Source organism: Rhinolophus hipposideros (genome assembly GCF_964194185.1).
Source record: "Rhinolophus hipposideros genome assembly, chromosome: 20".
Classification (NCBI taxonomy): domain Eukaryota; kingdom Metazoa; phylum Chordata; class Mammalia; order Chiroptera; family Rhinolophidae; genus Rhinolophus; species Rhinolophus hipposideros.
In genome coordinates this window covers 47155750-47176719 of record NC_138066.1, presented here as the reverse complement: position 1 = coordinate 47176719, position 20970 = coordinate 47155750, and the positions used below count along the sequence as shown (strand labels likewise).

At 45.7% G+C, this 20970-nt stretch overlaps 2 protein-coding genes across 6 annotated transcripts in view; one reads left to right on the top strand and one right to left on the bottom strand.

Annotated features, from left to right (window-relative positions):
* The window catches only part of VCF1 (VCP nuclear cofactor family member 1), a gene marked incomplete at its 5' end in the record, with an annotated part of 16588 nt that extends 8669 nt beyond the window's left edge, over positions 1-7919 (top strand). For 2 of the 4 annotated variants that reach the window (XM_081029394.1, XM_081029396.1), the window contains 2 exons: positions 3824-3883; positions 5575-7919. In XM_081029394.1, the coding sequence (XP_080885520.1) occupies positions 3824-3883; positions 5575-5811 (297 nt within the window). In that variant the 3' untranslated portion in view covers positions 5812-7919. Of the gene's footprint in view, positions 1-3823; positions 3884-5541 lie in introns of all 4 variants that reach the window. The other 2 variants (XM_081029397.1, XM_081029395.1) reach the window with 2 other exon arrangements.
* COG1 (component of oligomeric golgi complex 1) lies at positions 6792-20970 on the bottom strand. 2 transcript variants are annotated; one of them, XM_081029392.1, is made up of 15 exons: positions 20564-20970; positions 14664-14905; positions 14334-14515; positions 14023-14193; positions 13522-13678; positions 12766-12976; positions 11568-12359; positions 10882-11028; positions 10266-10427; positions 9316-9443; positions 8722-8830; positions 8182-8291; positions 8029-8104; positions 7528-7562; positions 6792-6985 (listed from the first exon to the last, which is right to left on the bottom strand). In XM_081029392.1, the coding sequence occupies exons 1-14, from the start codon at positions 20936-20938 to the stop codon at positions 7548-7550; spliced, it is 2877 nt and encodes a 958-aa protein (XP_080885518.1). In that variant the 5' UTR covers positions 20939-20970; the 3' UTR covers positions 6792-6985; positions 7528-7547. The 2 variants fall into 2 exon arrangements, with proteins under 2 accessions (XP_080885518.1, XP_080885517.1); XM_081029391.1 differs by lacking the exon at positions 7528-7562 and having other exon boundaries at positions 20564-20969.

Sequence of the window (20970 nt, the reverse complement as noted above, 5' to 3'; positions counted from 1 at the left end):
TTCTGAAATTAATGTCTAAAAAGGTCCATTCAAAATGGAGGTGCAGTCCGTTTGTGGTGTACATCTTAAGAAACTTTGGTCACAACTTAAGTCCTTGAAATGTTTGTAGTGTATCAACTTCCAGCATCAAAAGCTGCCCCAAGCAGTTTCATACTGAAATTGCATCTTAAGTCTGTTACGTAATGAGGGTACATACATTCATGTGTTTTTGTATAGGTGCACATTATGTTTTGGCCTGCTGAAATTTAAACAAATGAAGTGATAACAGAATATTTTGGTTTGGAAAGGACTTAAAACACATTATAAGGTCCATCTCTAGCTTATAAGGGTTGACACTGAAAATTGACCCACCTGCATTTTCTTTCCTTGTATCTTTAGGAAGTGGTTTAAAATACCCACTGATGTCTTTTGGAATCTTATTGTCTCACAGGTATTAGCAGACTTGGAGCTCTCTTAAAATTATTGGGCACTTTGCAAGCCCAGGATTTTACATTCGATGCTCTTGCCAACTTGGCTAGGACCATCTCTTGCACTTAATGCAGAGTCTGCAGTGGCCTTGGAATGAACTGCATGTGACTCTGGGATGTAGTGTATACAGGGAGTGCGATGGCGGTTTTCTTTTTTTTCTTTGGTGGGGGGAAGGGGAACAGGACTTTTTTGGGGAACAGTGTGTACTTCCAGGACTTCTTTTTCCAAGTCAAGTTGTCCTTTCAGTCTTAGTTGTGGAGGGCGCAGCTCAGCTCCAGGTCCAGTTGCCGTTGCTAGTTGCAGGGGGTGCAGCCCACCGTCCCTTGGAACTGGCAACCTTGTGGTTGAGAGCCTACGCTCCAACCAACTGAGCCATCCGGGAGCTCAGTGGCAGCTCAGTTCAAGGTGCTGTGTTCAATTTTAGTTGCAGGGGGTGCTGCCCACCATCCCATGTGGGAGTCGAGGAATCGAACTGGCCATCTTGTGGTTGAGAGCCCACTGGCCCATGTGGGAATCGAACCGGCAGCCTTCGGAGTTAGGAGCACAGAGATCCAACCGCCTGAGCCACTGGGCCGGCCCAGGCAGTTTTCTTTTGAAGCTCATGTAAATTAAAAGTGCCAGTGAATGGGGAGATGGATGTGAGGGAAAGCTGGGGCTTCAAAGAAAATAAAATATGCTGTTGATCTGCTTTTCTAATTAAGAAGAGAAAGCGTACAACTTTAGGTAATGAATATACACATATCTGGTTCTATTTTCATGAAGCAGACTCAGTAATTAAGATTCCTGCCTCGGGGGGCTTTCTAAAGGTTATTAGCAGAAAAAGTCATGAGAGTTGATTAGGTTCTATCATGAATATAAATGGGTTATCTCTTAACTGCCTTCACACCTTGGGAAAAGAAATAAAAGGTAGGCCTAGCTGAGGGACCAAGAGGTCTTTTTACTTCTGGTGTAATCTATCCCTGTGGACTAAGAACATGAACTTCCTCAACTTCTTGTCCTCTGCTTCACGGTTTACATATATATTCTTCCTTTCTGCCAAGGAGAAGGCAGTTTTCCTTTGCCTCTCTGTATGTGCTGGCCATTCCACCGAGGGTCCTGAAAGCTGCTTCTGGCGTTCTGCCTTTCTCCTCGTCTCTGCAGTCTTCCCCTTCCACACCCTCTTTCACTAGCTCTTTTTCCCTTCCCAGCTCATCTTCTCTCTGCCGCACTGCCCCTCAGCGTACGCTGGGCCTTCTTTCTCCCACCAGCCAGCCTCTTCCATCTCTTCAGTTCTCAGCAGCCGCTCGCTGCTGGTGCTTTCCCGTCTGCCTTCTCTCCTTCCCTCTCAGCAGGCCCACACACATTTGTTTGGACAGTGGTTGGACATCAGAATAACCTGTGCCAGGTTTTCCTGAGGTGGGACCCTGGCATGTACACTTTTTTTTGAAAAGCCAGCAAGTGATTCCAAAACAGCATTCTTCTAGGTCTTATCCAGGTGCCTGCAGATACAGGGGTATATGGGTAGAGTTTATTACTGCCTGATTTCACATCTTCCCTTTTCACCCAGATCTTCACCACAAGATTCTTAGGAGTGGCCTTTCTGTACTTAGAGAGAGACTGTTCGTCAGAATCTTCATAAATTTAACTGTATTGTGCTTGTATACCTACGTTATTTCATAGATCATGACCTTTTCTGTTGATTTGTAATACTAATTTGTCATTGAAAATACCCTGTGGTCAGCACTAAGCCTAAACTGAAAATTCAGAGAAAAGGAAGGAGCTTTATAACTGGATTTGGATAAACTGCGCAGTGAGGAGTCTGGGAGGAGTCGGGCCTCCTTGGGGACAGGACTCTGAGTCGACCAGTCTTTTTCAGTCCCAAAGTTTCAGGACTTTCAGTAAAAGAACTTGCTGTCTTTTTAAGAACAGGAATAGTAACAAGTAAACACTTCTGTACCAGTTTAGCGGTTGTAATTCTCAAAACCATGCCATCAGGGAGTGCCCCCCTCCCACCCAAAGGCTGAGATACTAAAAGGCTCTACCAAGTGGGAGAAAGACGATTTTTTCCTATTTCAAATTTTTTGGTTTTATAACACAAAACGATTTACTTCTGTGTATATGTTAAAGCACTGACGGAGACAAAGTTTGATTTTATGCCTTCAGGGTTAAAAGTAAATAATGGTCTTTATTCCATAAAATATACCACTTTGATGGCTGACAGTGTTAAGACTGATGAGAATAACTTTCAAACATTTTTGACGCAAAGAAATGTTTTCCTTTGTGACCTAGTACATACCAAATATATTTGTGAATAATTGAAAAAAAGTTTCACAGAACAATTACCCTTACCATATTGCCCTGTTTCTTTCTTTTTGTTCTTTTAATGCTGGTTGCTACCCACCAAATGGGTTTTACCCTCCATTTGAAAAACACTGGCCCATCCATAGATTTTGAGATACTCCCGAAAGCATCTCTTAAAGCAAGAAGACAAGTCTGAATTGGCATAAAATAAGAACCAAAGTATCTCTGAAAAAGAGGTTTCATGTTTACCTTAGATGACAATAGTGTGTATACACACACACACACACACACACACACACACACGTAACATTTCGTATGCATTAAAATGACACAAAGTGCTCCCTAGGTTCTATATAGGCTGTCTTACTAATTTGAAAGGATCATTGGCCTGCTCAATGCAACGAATAAACCTGAAGCAGTTTTTGATATTCTTAAGTAGTTTAAGGAGACAAAACAGTCTTCGTAAAAAATCTTATTGACGATATCAACATATAACTTGAAGGTCCAAATTCTAAATATTTTGGCATATATATCCTTCCAGACTATATTTGGTGTACATATATGTGTATATTATTTAAAAAACATTTAAAACCAGCTGACATACATACTGTATTGTAACCCGTCAAAAAGATGTTAAAGGCTTCTTTCCATTTTGTGTATGTGTGTGTGTGTGTGTGTGTGTAATCATTGTTAATAGCTGAATAGAATTTCATTGTTACGAATTATAATTTGTGTGTTATACTTTATATACCTATAACAACCAATTTCCTTATTGTTAGACATTTAAATTGTTGTATTTAGCTATTATAAACAAGGCCATACTAAACATTTTTATACATGTCTTTATAAAATTAAGGTACAAGATTTTTTAAGTGGACTAGAAATTGCTGGTATATTTGTGTTCCTCTCCCCTTTTTTTAATGGTAAGTGTACAGAACTCTTCTCTAACCTGTTTAGGACCTTTTACCTTGTCTCAGAATAGTGTCACCTTTGCTGTTATGTTGTGAAATAAATATAATTTGAGATGGAACCTTGACTACTAGAAACTGATCCCAGTTCTTGCCTTAATTTTCAGACAGTACCTGTAATGCAAAACAAGGAAAACAGACTAAGAGGAAACAAGGTTTTCTGCGCGGTGGGTTTCTTCTCTAGTGTAGTAGTAACCTACTTGTTCAATATTCACGACCTCACCAGATGTACCAGCGGCCGTCCTAGGGGTTATAGTCGAGGTTAGGGAAGGCTTTTATGGGAAACAATTTTTGTTTTTGAATTGGCTTTGACTTTTTAAGTCTCTAAGTAAATGTCATGGCCGCTGCTGCTTTCTCTGCCAACCAATGTCATTCAGTCCATTATGATCCATTCGTGAATTTTTTAAATTGTAGAACGATAGATAGGTTATCTCCTATGACCTATGGGCAGTGGGATATGTGACCCATGTGAAGTAGCTCCAAATGACCCATGGACCATGACAGTTCTTGGTTTAAGTCTTATTAATAATGGATGCCTTTTGTGAACATGCTTTCTTTGCCATTTCAGGCATATTTATGTACATATTGTTAGATATAACTTTTGATGGGAAAAATGGATTGAAGTAGTGTTTTAAAAGTCACTTTTAAAGTATCTATCTGAAATATTTTATTTATACATTTATTTTGATAATGAAAATACATAATAACCACATTGAAAAAAGTTACAGTGAAGGATAGGAAAAGAGACGCAGCTATAATCCCTCCATTTTAACGTAACTACTATGGGTTGTTTGTTTTTGGTCTTTTTTCTTATGTGTAGATTTTACATTGTTGTAAGCAGACGTTTCAAAACCAATACCTTTGTCTAAATATAAATTTAACTTAAAGGGCTAATGCGTTAAAAAAAATTTATACCAGATCATTAATTACTAGAATTCTAACTTTCTCGTGCATTGATTCCTTTTAGTACAATATTGTATTGAGTTCTAAATAAAGGGTATTGCTAATCAAGTTATTGGGGTTGTCATTTATTAGAAATGCAATGTTAACATTGTATAACACCATAATTCTGAAAGGATCTTTTCCTTTGCCTTCTCTTTTGAGAATCCTACCAGTGGAAGGAGGGAGATTTGTGAGTGACTCTTACTAGGGATCCCTGGGTACCTTCTTCAAGGTGACTAACACACTAAGTCATGTTAGTTACGTTAAAAAAAAAAGAGGCAAGTTCATGCACATGCTTACACACATATAGAACTGCAAAAAATGCTAATACAACTTTATAAGAAATATTTAAAGTTTTTCAGGGTATGTGTTCTGCATTCAGAGAATACCTTTCATGTCCATGAGATGATAACCACAAAATTCATAGGTTTTTATTTTTTATTTTAACTTGTGCCCAGAAGCCATCATTTTTGTTATAAGGACACCTTTTTTATACCCTGTGCCAATGATTGATTCTTTCCCTTGGAGGCTGAGAACTTCTTCCTTTGATTATTGGAAATTATTGGAATGAAGGATAAAAGCAGGTAGAGAAGACATGTACAGGAGTTAAGATGTAGTTGAAGGGATTTGCAGTCAGAAGGCCTGTGCTTGACTATGGACCCTGCCACTTCCTAGGGATGTGTAATGGGGGCAGTATTCCCACTTGACCTTACAGGGGAGTTGTGAAGTTAGAATGGAATGTCTTAGGTGAACGTACTTTGTAAACTGTAAAGCCCAAAATATGTTTTGATGCCGTTACTCCTCAAACCAGATAGGAAGAATAATCGTCTTAAATAGGGTGTTGTCAGTTAAACCACAATCAAGGTCTCAAGAAACAAAACAGCCTAACCATGAAACGGTGTTTTTTTCTCTCCAGTCTTCAAGCAGTGACAGTGGTGGGAGCAGCAGCAGCAGCAGCACCATCAACAGCCCGGACAGGGCCAGTGGGCCAGAAAGCAGCTTAAACCACGTGGTCGCCGGGTGCAGCCCGCACAGCCCTCCGCCCATGCCCGAGCAGTCTGCACTGTGCCAAGGCCCTTATTTCCACATCAACCAGACCCTGAAGGAGGCCCACTTTCATAGCCTACAGCACCGAGGACGGCCTCCAACATGATGGGCTGGCAGCTTCTTGCCTTCTGTGAAGGGACAGCGCTGTGCAGATTTGATATTTCATCTTATGATGTTTTAAAAAATTGCACAAAAAAATGCCTGTTGGCTTTTCAGTCTATATTTGAAATAACAGGTTAACAGGCAGTTGTTTACTTGTGGTTTTGCTGCACTATTGCAATTTCAAAGGGGCTTTGAAGCAATTTTTATAGGATTCTTTTGAGGGTGGGTGTCAAATCCATGTCAAGGTAACGGTATGAGGAAATCTCATCTGCGTGTTGAATCCATAGTTTGTCCAATTCAGATTAATTTCCAAATCTGTCAATTAGCAATTCTACTTTATGTAAAAAGGCCTTTTAAAAATGCAGGATCTTCAATTTTTTAAATTCAATAAACTAGTAAAGAGTATCTAGTTTCCATGAAAAAACATAAGTTTTTTTCCAAACTATAGAAAGCTTGATTCAGTCTTGCACTGAAACTAATCGCCATACTACCTCTTAGTATGTAGATGTCCTGTTGAAAGTACTCTCCTTTGTCACAGGAGCACAGTCAGATCCCAGTGAGACTGTAAGTGAAGCACCCTCCCTAATAACTGTCCCCCTCTTTGTTACATATTTGCATTTCCAGAGAGAATGTCTTGCAGACTCTTATATACCCAGATAACTTCTGTTACCATGATTCCTCCAGAGCCTACATCTTACTTAGTAGAAAACATACAGTTCCGACAGTCAAGAAATACGTAATGACTTTTTCTTACAAACTTGTTCTATCAGCAGCTTTCTGATCTCATTGTAGTATCGAGAATTAAGGTGTTATTGAATGTTGACCAAGTATAAGGTACCTGAACTGAGGTCTAACGTCACAAGAATTGTGAGACAAGGATTCACCTTATGCTTAATGTAACCCCTAGCAGTAACCAGGGGGCCACATTCCACCTTTGAAACTGGAAAGACTGGTGTGGCTTAGAAACAAACCAGCAGAGGCATCTTCAGAAGAAGTGATGCAGTAGTATTTATTTAGAGAGAGGGTGATACGTCCCCATGTTATTTAGTCATACCAGAGAGCCAACCAAGTTTGAATAACGAAGGTGTGGATGAGTCGTCTTCCTCACTGACAAGCTGTCTGAATAAGGAGCCAGGATGCACCGGGTCATCTGCTCGGGAGAGTGCCGGAGGGCCAACCTGCCATTGCACGGACAGGAAAGTGCCTTAGAGTGTACCCAGGTCCTCTCGCCTGCCGACCCCCGCCCCTCCCCTCAGCCCGCACAGCACACAGCAGACCTGAGAAGCATGGACAGCTCTAGTGAAGGGGTGTGAGAAGGACATGGGGACAGGACTGAAGTTTGGAGAGGGGAACTACTGTAGGAAAAGGGTAACATACACACTTCCTTTCCATGGCTGGTTTCTCTACGGATAGAATTTAAAGGTCAGTTACCTGAAGTAGAAATTTAGAATTGTGGGGGAAAGTTACAGCACCGGCCCATGCTTATGAAGCGGATGGTTTGTGCAAGAATTTGTGTTTTCTTTTACTACCATCTCCCAAGTTTTAAAACCAGATTTTTGACTAGGATTTTGGATCTTAATGGGTTTGATGGCAGGGAATATGGAAAGGATTCATTGGCAATATTTTGTCTAACAACAAAGCAAACAACAACTAAATGCTGTAAGAAGACAAGCGGTTTGAGCTCTCACACACACATGTACACAACACAATGCAGAAATACCCAGGAGGACTCCTGCAGGCTTAATGGATGGCAGCCTACTGAGACAAAACATGTATTAACAAGAAAATGGAAAAACTCGAGAACACAAATTTCCTTTTATTTACCATCCAAGTAAAAGAAATGGAAGGTGAAACCACCCAAAGAAGTCACTTTTCCCCCCCATAAATATAATGGTAGTGCTGGGTTAGCAGTTCACTCTCTCACCCTACTAAAACCAAGAAATAACCTCCATCCTGTCCTGCATATTTTCTATAGCTTTGGCAGCTCGAGATACAGTTTATTATGAGGCTACTTGATAGTGTAAATGGGCGTCTTTTAAAACTTCTATCAGCTCAAGCTAGTAAAACCTTGTACTTCTATATTGCGCCACCATTAAAAGCAGCATTAGTGCACTTTGTCCTTCAGTTCTTTATGGGTGATTTAAAGGGGAGCTGACTGGGTGGTTTGGTGGGAGATGGGGACAGAAACAGCAGGGATGAACCTCTTGCTTTCTGTACTAACCTGGGCTTTTGATTCGATGCTTCTGGTTGATCTGGCCTTTCGAGTGCTTGTCATGCTCAGTGGAAGAAGTCCGAACCTTCAAGACAAGATGAAAGAATTTCAGTGGCGTGAACAGGAGGCTTTGGGGCCCATCAAAAGCCTTAGGCTCATTACCTGATCTGACTCGATGCCAGTGGCAGTATGTTATGGGGTTCCTGGGAGTTGAATGTACTGCTCCTGGGGGTGAACTGATTCTCTGTACCAGTAACCAATCCAAACAGAACCTGACGGACAAGAAAGGGGGCAAGTAACATGCCGGGTTTTTGTTGTCCATTTAACAGAAAATCACTTGTATTAGTCATCGATCACTACTTTGTTTCTAACCATCCTTTTGGGGAATGTTCTTTTGAGTGTGTTAATGCTTCAAAATTACTGTTCTCACTGCCCACAGGTTGGAATCTGAGAGTCACATGCCTCGTACTCCTCTGAGGCCTTGGTAAAACCTTAATCCTTATCTACAACTGAAGGGGTCACATCCTGGTTGCCTGAGTGGTGAGATTTTACTTAATCCTCTTTCAGTCTTTAAACTCAGCTATTTGTGTCTTACCTGCTCCCGACACTACCTCCTACCTCCTGGAGCAGTAAGTGCTGGAGCAGATTTAGTTTGTAACCTGAGTGTGGTGCTTCATTCACACTGATCCGTTCTTTACTTACAGAAGTTCGCTGCACCAAGCGATTAAGGTTGTTGTTGAGGTGTGGTGTGAAAACATCCAAGTCGAATGGGTCAATGCGTGCTTCCAGGTCATCAGTCACTTTCTCAATTCTGAAAAAAGGATTAGGATGATGATTCTCTGCACTTTTTAAAAGACAAAACCCAATCTTACGGTATTGTAATGCTATAGAAATCCTGGAACTGGATTTATTCTGCTTAATTGCTGATTTCGTGCTACTTGTCACTGATCTTTGTGCTTAAGTCGTTTCCAAGAGTTTTACCCTTGTGACGTCTAATTCAAGTCCATTCTTCCGTGGTGTTTTTAGGGAGGGCCCTCCAGGCTCAAATTATAGCCAACAGTTGGTGGGCTGACTTCAAAAGAGGAATGAGATCCCACCTACTGCACTTGACTATGGAATTTATCCAGCAGGTGGCTATTTATCTCGCCGGTAATATGAGCACTTACTGTTAAAAACAAACACAGCTAATGTGCAATAAGAGGCAGACTGTTTGGTGGTGCCCCAGAAAAGGGGCTGTCTGCATTAGGTAGGCCGAGGCTGCAGGCTGCATTGGGAGAGCCCCAGAGAAGGGGATACCTGGAGTCCTGTTTGCTGCGGCCACTTTTCACCTCTTCACCCCTGGTTGTCAGAACAATGTTGAGATAACGCAGATCATAAAGCAGCTGCAGTGCCCGATTCTGGGTCATTGGAAATGCACCTTCTTTCTGCAAATCAATTCCCCAGCCACACCCATGAATGGAGATGACGTGTTACATGAGCATAATAAACAGCTTCAAGTCTTGGTTGAGTTACAGCTTGTTATTTCAGAAGCAGAAGCTTATTATACTCACGTGGCCAGTTTAATCTCACAACAACACAAACAGGTTATGTTAGAAGCGTGGACTTAAAACGAAAAGACCTCACAGCAAGGAGGAGACCCAGCCCTTAAAAATAGCCTCAGGCCCATAGATAGTCATTTCATAGGCAAAAAAGCTCCTTGCATGAAAGGAGCTCAGGAGAGAAGAGTTACCTGAATTCTTTCCAAATCAGAAGGTGGCCCTGTCTTAAAAGTGTTACTGATGAAATGGGAATACACAGCAAGGGCAGGAGGCGTCACAGAGGGTGAGGGGACTGGACAGCTGGGAGATAGGAACTCCCTTAAATGAGTCTGTGGACCTTGTGTGCCACACGCTGTGCTTTGTAATCCTTCCAATCTCCTCAAGTGTCCCCAGCACTTGATCTAAGTGACCACATTTAATCCTCAGGAAACGGGTTCATGATTTGCCCCGAGCCCTCAGTGAGCACGTGGCCGTACTGGGGCTGGGAAGCGGGTCTCTGTCGCTGAAGCTTTCACCCTCCCCTGCACTGACCTGCAGTGAAGACCTGCTTGACCTGAGAATGGGTGTAACAACGCCAGCAGAGCTGGAAAGACTACTGCCAGAGGCCTGGGCTCAGAGATCCTAAAGCCTGAATCTTCACGCACACTGCTCACACCCAAGAGAAAGCTAACGTTGTATTTGGGCTTTTAGTGGAAAACAAACACCTACCTTCACCTGTTGTCCTTCTGAAAGCTGCTCATAGGCAGCCACTACGTGAACCATACAGCTCTTCAGCGTCTCCTGCAGTATCACCTTTGGCAAGGCTTGGCCTCCAACCCGATTAATTTCCTGGCACAAGCTAAACAGGAAGGACTGCACATACCAGGACGGCTAAAAGGACAAAGCGGTGTTGACTCGCCAAGTTGCACCAATGAAATGAGACGCCACAGTAAACATGGATCCATTTATCCCTACTAGGCGTACACGCAAGACCTGGATCTCCAGTCAGCTCCTCACAGCAGACCAGTTGGCAGATACGAGTGACATTTGCTGTCATTTCCTCTGGGGCCAGGGGTTAACCTGGTGGGTGGCATAGTGTTTGATGTTGCTGTTTTCCCTTTAGGATAAGTGGTTCTCTAATTAGCACAGAGCCCGTTCAAAAGGCAAGAATCATCCACTGACTTCTCAAACGGTCTGCTATTTAGTTGGCCCTACGTCCACTTAGCCCCCAGTGGAAAGGTATAAATACTACTTGTAGCTCTCCCTCAGAAGCTGTCTGTTGAATGAGTTCCTAAGCTCTTTTCCTTTTCCAGCCCCCAGCTCTCCGACGGTGGCACTGGCCTACCTGTATAGGGAGGCGGATCTTGGACGTGACGCTGCTGCCAGACTCTGCTTCCTCCTGAATTTCTAGTTCATCCCAGATGGTGGCTGTGGCCAGCATTGAGCCGGCATCATCTAACAGTAATGACTGGGCAAATCCATGACCCAAAACCTGGTAAAAAAAAAACACACGCAAAGAGCCATAAAGGCCACTCAGATCCTGTAGAGTTTGTTTCAATATACTGGAGTAACCTTGAAGCCAGCTTCCACTGCTTAAGGCGTATGGGATGGTGAGTGGCACACATCCCTTTTCTTTTGGCTACTAAAATCAGCAGTGGGAATTTTGTTGCTAATTACTAATATCAGGGGCCACATCTTAAAATACCAGTGGAGACTATAGGGAATATGATATTTCGGTTGAAGAGCAGGAAATGTAGACCCATGTCTAGCTGAGAAAGTCTTTCATTCTCATCAGATGGAAGGCAAAAAATCCAGGATTTCTGCCTTTCAAATCCAGGCTACAAATGAATGGGAAACTTGACATTTGAGCTATGTGGCAGAGATAAGTGAAAGTAATGAGAATTAAAATGCGATTGTTATTCCCTTACTATGAAAAGACCTTACCAAGGTTGGCAAGACCGGACTATGATAAAAGGGAGACCAAAGGAGGATGACCCGGTGAGCACATAAAGTACACAGTCCGTTACTCACTTTCACAACTGCTGAGCTCCAGACCCGGTAGCCCATCACACTCTGCCGGAGGAGGAGTTCCTTAACTTCCTGCCACTGGGCCTGCATAGGATGGACTTCCTGAGCTTTCCCCTTTCCCTGTTTTTTCAGAGCCCGGGAATCCCTCGCTGGTTTCTCGGAGCTCCCTGATTTTCCCAAGATGCACTGCTTCAGGTGAGGACACAGTTCGGCCAGTGACTGGCAGAGTCTGGCCATGAAGAGGACCATATGCAGCTTGCCACCGTCGAGGGCATCCTGTTGCCCTTGCACAACTTGCTCGATGCTTTGCAGCTCCGCCCGGATACAGTCTGTGATGTGCTTGATGCAGGCCACGGAGTGAGTGCGCAGCATTTCCTGCACAGTCCCGGCGTCTGCGTATCTGTCAAACGCACAGTTCCTGGCCTGCATGGGGGTGACGTCCTTGGCCAGAGACGTGTCACCAGAAGGAAGGTAAGTCAGGAGGTCATCCAGTTTCACCTTCAGTTTAGAATCTAGGGCAGAACAGAAGTTCTGGACACAGGGGCTAACAGCTTGAGCTTTCATGGAGAGCCCACTGCCAGCAAAGTGACCCCGGTTGGCCACGCTGACCCAGGCGGCGTCGGAAGGCAGGTCATGAGCACTCTCGGACCAGAGGAACAGGGACATGTTATGCTCAAAGTGGATGTGCTTGTTTGCAGCGGAGTTGCTGGTGCTGCTTCCCAGTTCCTGCAGAGCTGAAACGAGCAGCTCTTTGGAACTAGTGCAGATGGAGTCAAAGCCCTCTTTTGTCAGAGTCTAAAAGAGAATGAGAAAAGCGGTCTAATCACAGCTGCCTTCAGGAAATCACAAAACAAGAGCACTGAGTGGCAATCTATCCCAGCGTTCAGAATGTTCTCCACCAGGCTCAGGAACATGACATGGTGTGGGCAGAGAACAAAATCATCACTGATGAACATGGACACGTTCCTGAACAACTGACAGACGCCTGGTCTCTCTTTTAGCACCAGAATCCGGATCTCTGGTCATTTTTATGGTTCATTTATCCAAAAGAACCACCCCTGGAAGCAATTCTATGGGACTCCCTAGAATAAGTCAGCAGGGAAAGAATACACTTAGGATGTGACAGGACTCGACCCAGACGGCTAAAAGATCACACGAGGATTGGCTGTCAAACAGATGGACCCGTGGCGTCCCATCTTACCTGCAATCGGTCAAGGAACAGTTGCTGCATCAAATCCTCCCAGAACAAGAGTGGCTTCTCTAGGAGCCGGCGACACACCACATCCCAGCTGTGACAGGTGGACTTGTTGGTAAGTAACTCCCACATGGCATCCCGGATCCCTGCGAGCCCTTTCATGCTCTTCACGTACATAAGCAGGTTGGTGACCCCGTTTCTAATGTCTTCATTACACCTGCAACAAAATCGTTTTCCTTGGGCCTCATTAGATATGGGGTTTCACACCTTAATTAGGAAAAACGGCAGGATTTCATTTGAAAACCTCTTACCTGGGTCCCAATATATAAACGTATTTATCTCAGAGCACTTAAGAGTATGTATAAACACAGCATTTCTGGCTGGATGGAGCGGGTAGCGCCTGTAGCCCTTGACCAGGCCTACCCTTGCTTCTTTGAGGTATCTAGAAGGAAGTCGAGAGCCCCACAGAATGGCTTCAAAATCAATGCACTAAATAAAAATTTAGGAGGGGCAGAACTCTTACATAAAGAGAATTTACCACTCGGTACATAATATTTTGAAAGGCAAATTCCTTCTTGGTTCTCCCACAGTGGGGGCTAATCTGCCACGAAGGCAGTTGAGTGAGCGGCTGGTACAACCTATCGGGCGATACTCAGCATCATCCAGGAGATCAGGCTTGTCCCCCGTCCCTCACTGACCTTTGTATGGCCACATACAAGGCTGCCTGGGTGGTTCCTGCCTGGGAAAGCTCTGGCTACTCACATGTGGATCCATTTCTGCAGCGTGTCTTTCAGGTACTGCTGGCTGATGGGATGTGCAAGCGTCCGGAGGGCCGGCTGGAACTCGACAATGGATGCTGGCAGGTGTTTGAACCAGCTGCAAAGCTTCATCTCTTCTTGCAGAACAGCAATGCCCTTTCCTAAAGAGAAGACCAAGTGAGAAGTAATTGGGGCTGTCCTCTGAATAGCATCTTAAAAAATGGACCGAGGAGGAATTTCCAAAAATCACCTCGTCTTCTCCGCTGAAGTAGGGGGAAAAGCAAAGTACAGACCGTGTCCAGGGCCTTCCTCATCAGGGATATTAAACAGATAACTCATGTGGATTTGAGTTCAATCCCCGTCTGTACCACTAGACTGTGACCTCCGTATTTGTCCAGTTCATGCTGTACCCCCAGAGCCTACCATAGTAGCTGACAAATGGCAGATGCGCAGTCAGCATCAGTTCAATGAACCAGAAAATAAAAAACGTTGGCTAAGAGCTCACCGGTAGGATGCTGGCCTGTGATGGTCTCCAGAGTTGAGAAGAGCAAGCCACATGGCAGGGATGGATCTGGAAGCAGCCCTTCTGGTAAAGTGTAGAAAAGAGCATAAGCTTGGTTCAAAGTGGTGGCCAGCAACTCCACTAACGAGCAAATCTGAGCTTTGATACCAGCACCTATGAGAAGAAACCATCTTTGTAAACAATCTCCTTCAGTAAAGTTAGGAACAGAAAATGCTCTGGATGCTTGTCTCCCTCAGCTCATCCTTCTCCATCCCCATGTTTATGGGCAGAGTGTGGAAAGCAGCCACACCTACCATGGTGCGGCTGGTTGAGGAGTTTCTGAATAGCTGTCTTTCGGGCCAACAGGAAGTCTGTTAGGGCTTGGCGAGGAGAACTCTCTTCTAAGAGCATTACAGAGCAGAGGGCGTCCGCTACAGCTTGGTCAGACACGTCTTGGCCTTTGAGCAGCATCTTGCTTTCATGCAGAATGGTTGACCTAGAAAGATGATGACAAACGTCAGCAGGGAATTTTTCACATCATAGGAGAAGAACCTTGGTGATCAGGAAAGAAGATGTGCTCCATAGAACTGTGGTGGTGAAGCGCAGCCCTCACCAGAGATGCTCTTTAGGCTGGATCTACTTACCGGAAGTGGCTGGCTGCTGCCACTTGCCGGATGAGTATGGGGAATCGGGAGAGGACGGGGCTGTACAGGGAGCTGGAAGAATCCAGCTGGAGCAGGCTGTGAAGGTGGCAGCACAGCAGGTAGAGCTGAGTGGCATGGAGATACTGAGAGGCCTCCATCGCGCTCCAGATCTTCTCAGGAACTTCTAACAGGAGCTTGATCTGGGCAGCCATGCTGTAGAACTTCTCCTGGGATGGCTGTGGCTGCAGGGAAAGGCACAGAACTAAGTCAGAAGAACAAAACAAAAGCAAGGTCAGGTCCAGAAGGCTTGGGGAGAAATGCAGGGGCATTTTAGGGCACAAAGCTTTCAACAGCCCGATAATGCCATTCCGCAAGGCATCCAAGTTTGGCGTAGTAGAAATACTGGAGTCAGGAGCTTGCTACAGGCTCCCTGGTTTTTCCTCCCAGATGTGTGCACCTTTGCTTAGTCCCGTGGAGAGGCAAACTGCACCTGATCATCTCACAGTCTGGTTATTAGTGATCCTTGTGATGTCTCTATAGCATGGAGCCCCACGGAGCACCCCTCGAGGGAGCTCTCTCCTTCCTTTTTCTGACCTTCAGCCTTCCTGCATTTCCTCTTGCTTCTCTGAGTACATTATGGGCTTCTCTGCCAGCTGTTCTTCACCAGCCCCTTCACCTGGCTCAGTCCTCAAGCCTCCACTCCTCTGTCTGTCCTTACTGCAGGATTCTCTCCCCTCAAACATCACCTCTAAGCAGAACACTACTACCGTATCTTTCTTAGTTCTCACCACTCCCCTGAATCCCAATCGAGCCTTTGTTGTTTCACTGCCATCCCATAATCAGTGTATGTAAAACTAAATTCACCTCCCTAACAAAAATCTTTGCCATCTGCCCTCCCTATTTATCTTAGCATATACCACCACTCTGCTCCTAAACTCCAGGAAATTCATGTCCTTTAAGTTTCTATGACCACTTCCACGGTTCTGACGCAGGGCATCATCATCTCATACTTAGATTAATTCAAAAGTGTTTCACTGTGCTGTGTTCATTCATTACTCACTGCAATCTAGCCTTTTCCTTTGCTGTCAAGTTAACCTTCAAAAGCCATTTGGATCATGTCTGGGCTTGGTTCTAAAAGGCTCCTCAATACTCAGTATCAGCCTGGTGGTCAAGGTTTCTTGTCCTTCCACTACTTTCTTCCAGGGCTCCTTGAATCCATTGGTGTGTGTGTGTGTGTGTGAGTGTGAGTGTGTGTGTGGAGGGGGGAGGTAGGAGTGGGGCTGGGGGAGGGGGTGATTACATCTCCCAGGGACTACGTGGCAGTATCTAGAGACGTTTTTCATTATTACGATATTGGGTGAAGGGGGCTGGGTGCTACTGGCATCTCGTGCACAGAAGCCAGGAATGCCTCTAAATACCCTAGGCACAGGACAGGCCTACGACAAGGACTGACCCAGGCCAAAATGTCAATAGCACCAAGGTTGAGAAACCCTGCTTTAATCCGATTGACTACCTGTTTTTAATTGTCTTTACATATTTTAGACCCACATTCCAAATCTCATCTGTCCTTAAAGGCCCCTCTTTACTGAGCAGGAGGCGAATCTGAAGTAATTTCCTTCAGAATTCTTATGGTAAGTACACACAATTATTTTGGGAACCAATCACCATTATCAAAATGTTTTCTAGTGCTATTTGAAATGATTTCCATTTTTCTTACCAGCTTTCCATGGATTTAATTCCTTCATTAGACTATGAGCTCTGTCAGAGCAGAAATTGGGGCACTTTTATTTCTTTGTGCCTTGAAGAAGGCAAAGTTTTGTGGGTTGGACTGAGAATAGGTTAGATATAACAATTATACAAATAAATACATTTCTAAAATCAGGCATAATACAAATTAGCTTTTCAATAGACTTGGAAGCATCACTCATAGCGAAGGTTGGCCACATAAGGTGGGGACGTGGGGATGGGGGACATGTACTAAATGCAAAGCTTGTAGAGCGATGAGGTCTCTCATTTTGAAAAGTAAGTTACGTATTTCCTCCCTTCTGCAGTTCTATTGTGCGAGCCCCGCCTACTGACCTGAATTCTAAAATCCAGGTTGAATTAAAAAGTTCGAAAATCGAGCTAAATTGTACTTCTGCAATTTCTTCTTCCATGTTGCTGTAAGGTTCTTTTCCCAGCTTGTTAAAAACAAATTCCTTGTTTACCTTTCTCACCCTCAGTGCCCTTTCACACTGTCATCCCGAAGTCAATATTCTTTTTTTCTTTTCTTTTTTAAAAAGTGTATTAAAAATATAGCTAACATACAATATTATATTAGTTTCAGGTGTGCACTATGGTAGTTGTTTAACATTTACATACCTAAAGAAGTGATCACCATGGTAAGTCCAGCAACCATCTGACACCTACCGCGCTATCACAGTATTATTGACTATATTCCCTGTGCTGTATATTATATCCCTGTGACTCATTTGTTTTATACCTGGAAATTTGGACCCCTTATTTCCCTTCACCTTTTCCCCGTTTTTAAATTTTTCAATTACAGTTGACATTGAATGTTATTTTATATTAATTTCAGGTGTACAGCATAGTGGTTAGACATTAATATAATTTAAAAAGTGACCCTCCTGACTAGTACCCACCTGTCACTATACATAGTTATTACCATATTATTGACTATATTCCCTATGCTTCAATTTACATCCCCATGACTATTTTGTAACTACCAATTTGTACTTCTTAATCCTTTCCCCTTTTTCAGCCTGCCCCCCAACTACCCTCCCATCTATCACCCCAACAAATCTCGTATCCATCTGACACCATGCATAATTATAATATTATTGACTATATCCCTTATGCTGTACCCTACATCACCGTAACTACTTTGTAACAACCAATTTATACTTCTTAATCCATTCTCCTTTTTCACTAACCACCCTCCCATCTGGAAACCATCAAAATGTACTCTTTATCTATGAGTTTGTATCTGTTTTGTTCATTTATTTTGTTCTTTAGATTCCACATGTAAGCGAAATCACATTGCATCTGTCTCTCTTGGTCTGACACTCCACTCAGCACAACACCCTCCAGGTCCATCCATGCTGCCACAGACCACAAGAACCCATTCCCTTCCATGGCCGAGCAATATTCTGTTGTATATATGTACCTCCTACTCTTTATCCATTCACCCATCGACGGACACCCAGGCTTCCACATCTTGGCCATTGTAAACAATGCTGCAATGAACATATGAATGCACACGTCCCCTCGAAGTAGTGTTTGGGGTTTCTTCCGATACATACCAGGAAGTGGGATTACTGGGTCCTTCTTTGTCTCTTATTATAGTCTTTGTTTTTAAGTCTATTTTGTCTTGTATAAGTTTTGCTACCCCAGATTTTTTTTTCCATTTTTATGAAATATCTTTTTGCATCCCTTTACTTTCTCTCTGTTTTTAGATCTGAAGTGAGTTTATTGTAGGCAGCATATGTAAGGGTTTTGTTTTCTTATCCATTCAGCCCTCCTATGTCTTTTGATTGGAGCATTTGATCCATTTACATTGAAAATAATTGTTGATAGATATGCAGCTATTTTATTCATAATTTTGATCTTTTTTTTTTTCCATCTTAAAGAAGTCCCTCTAACACTCCCTGTAATACTGGTTTGGTGATGATGAACTCCTTTAGCTTTTTATCTGGGAAGCTCTTTATCTGTCCTTTGATTTTAAATGATAGCCTTGCTGGGTAGAGTATCCTTGATTTTCATCATGTTGAATATTTTGTGCCAGTCCCTTCGGGCCTGCAAAGTTTCTGCTGGGAAATCAGCTGACAGTCTTATGGGGGCTCCCTTGTAAGTTACTAGTTGCCTTTCTCGCTGTTTTTAGGATTCTGTCTAACTTAACCTTTGCCATTTTAATTATAATGTGTCTTGGTGTTTGTTTCCAAGTATTAGATCTGTTATGTCTACCAGTCTTGGCTGGGGAGGCCTTACACAGTAGGTGCCCTGTGGGACACTGACACAGTCTCCCTGGTCACCTGCTCCGCGTGCTCCAGGAGTGTCCTCTGTGTGGGTTGTATGTGCCCTCCTGTTATAATTGAGACTTGATCACTATTGGCACACAGTAGATGGGATTTATCCTCAGGCTGGTTTGGGGTAGCTGTACAAAAATCCAGGACTCCCAGAGGCCGGCTGCCACCTGCCGGTTCCCTTAAGATTCAGCCACTGATAAAGTCTCCTGAGAGTTCGGTGAGGCAGGATCTCAGGGAGTCTGAAGAATGGGAAGAATGGTGGTCACCAGGTTAATGTAGACTCTAATTTGGTGCCAGTGCTGAGCCTGGAGCTACTCAGCAAAAGTCTTAAATCACACTGAGGCCAGTCCCCGCCAGCCTGGGGCCTGTGGACTCCAATAGTTTTTTAAGAAAGGGTGCAATGTGGGCGGGGCCTGCTACTGCAGGGAAGTTGGGGAATTTGGGTGGGGAGGGGGTCCTAGTTAGCAGGGTGGAGCAGTGGAGCTCACCAGGCCAATCAGATTCAGATTTGGCCCGAGGGGGAGGGCTCAACACAGGAAAGCTGGAGCCTGCCCGGCAGCTCTAAGGGAGTAGGCCCCCTCACAGGGAAAACGGGCTTGTCCTCCAGGCCTCCCCTCCCACCCCAGGCCACACACCTCAGTCTGTCCCCGCCACAGACAATCACCGTCTCTCCGCTGGAGCCCAAGGTGAGTGCCTGCGAATGAGTGAGTCTGTGTGTGGGCTGTTTAAGAGGACATTTGGGTTTCCCGTAGCCTTCCGTCCCACCCGATGGTTAGAATCCCCACCATGTTTCCCAGCCAGATGTTGTGGGGGCTCCTCTTCCTGGCACCAGGACACCGGGATGGGGAGGCTGGTGTGGGGCTGGGGTTTGTCGCTCCTCTGGGAGGAACCTCTGCAGAGGGAATTGAACCGGCCGTTTTGTTGAGAGCTCGCGCTCTCACCACGTGAGCCATCGGCCGCCCCTCCGGAAGCTCAGCAGCAGCTGCTTGTCTTCAATCTGGTTGTGGAGGGCGCAGCTCACGGGCCCGTGTGGGACTCGAACTGGCAGCCCGGCTGTTCAGAGCTCGCGCTCTAACCTCCTGAGCCATCGGGCGCCCTGGCTGTCATCTTAATGCGTTCAGGGGAGTGGGCAGGCAGTGTTTCCCGAGTCTGCCATCGTGGGTGTCTCTCCCTAAGTCAACGTTCTTTAGAAACACCGAACGCTGCTCCAATATTAGGATGTTTCGGGCCGCGTCCTTCCACGTCAGGTCTAATCGTTAGTATCTGGGGGCACCAACGCTTGGGATAACCTGGTTAGAAAAACCTTAGTTCTTTGAAATGAAAATGTTCTTCTACTGAAACATGCCGGCTTCACGCCGGTCGTCTCCTCCAGCAACGGGTAGAAGGATGGCCATCTGGGACCGTGGACGTTATTCTGAGTGGGGTGGGGGTGGGAGGACGATTAGGAGGAGGAATCAACTACGTGGGGGCAACGTGTGAACCTAAGGGAAAAACTCCGTCGCAAGAGGAGCTTTAGCGAACGCAGTGACCTGTGTGGGCCCCGCAACGTCAGGCGGAGGAGCCGGGAGCCGGGGGAGCGGAGGGGGTCGCGCCGGAAGTCGGCGAAGGCGCCTGGAGAAGCCGGGCGGCGGGGCGGCCGGCTCAGCGCCCAGGGCAAGGGCCGCGAGCTGCGGGCGGGTGCCCCGGGCAGAGGAGCCCCCAAGTGCGGCGGCTCTTCCCAGACGCAGGTGAGGGTCCGGCGGGGGGCGGGGCCGAGCCGGGGGCGGGGCCGAGCCGGGGGCGGGGCCGAGCCGGGGGGCGGGGCCGAGCCGGGGGCGGGGCCGAGCCGGGGGGCGGGGCCGAGCCGGGGGGCGGGGCCTGGGGCTCGGGACTCACCTGCGGGTTCCGAGGCGGCCGGGACGCTGCCGAACCCGCCTGGCGGAGACGCGAGCAGTACTGGTCAGTGGCCTTCACGGCGTCCACCAGCCCCTCGGCGCAGCGGCGCATCTGGCCGATGGTGTCGGCCGCCTCGATCAGATCGCGGTACCGCTCGCCCACCATCTGCCGCAGCTCCTCTTTTTTGTGCTCGATTTCGGCCCGAACTTGGCGCTCCAGCCCTCGGATCTCCTCCGCTCCGTGTGTCTCGAAAAGCGCCGCAGGATCGCGCAGATCCAGCCGCTTCAGCGCGGGGGAGGCGGCGGCCGCGGCCATGTTGGCCCCGTCAGTGGCCCCACAGGCCACTTCCGCCCGGCCGCCCCGCCCGGCGGCCATCTTGGTTGGAGGCAGAAGTACTTCCGCCCCGC

What these genes read in the sequence shown, in the direction of transcription:
- COG1 (XM_081029391.1), bottom strand. Translation starts at nt 20,938, where the DNA reads ATGGCCGCCGGGCGGGGCGGCCGGGCGGAAGTGGCCTGTGGGGCCACT. An exon ending in GGAGCTCAGCAGTTGTGAAA is followed by an intron (nt 11,029 to 11,567) that starts GTGAGTAACGGA and finishes TTTTTTTACCAG; the next exon opens with GTTTTGGGTCATGGATTTGC. An exon ending in CTGGCATCGAGTCAGATCAG is followed by an intron (nt 8,105 to 8,181) that starts GTAATGAGCCTA and finishes CTTGTCTTGAAG; the next exon opens with GTTCGGACTTCTTCCACTGA.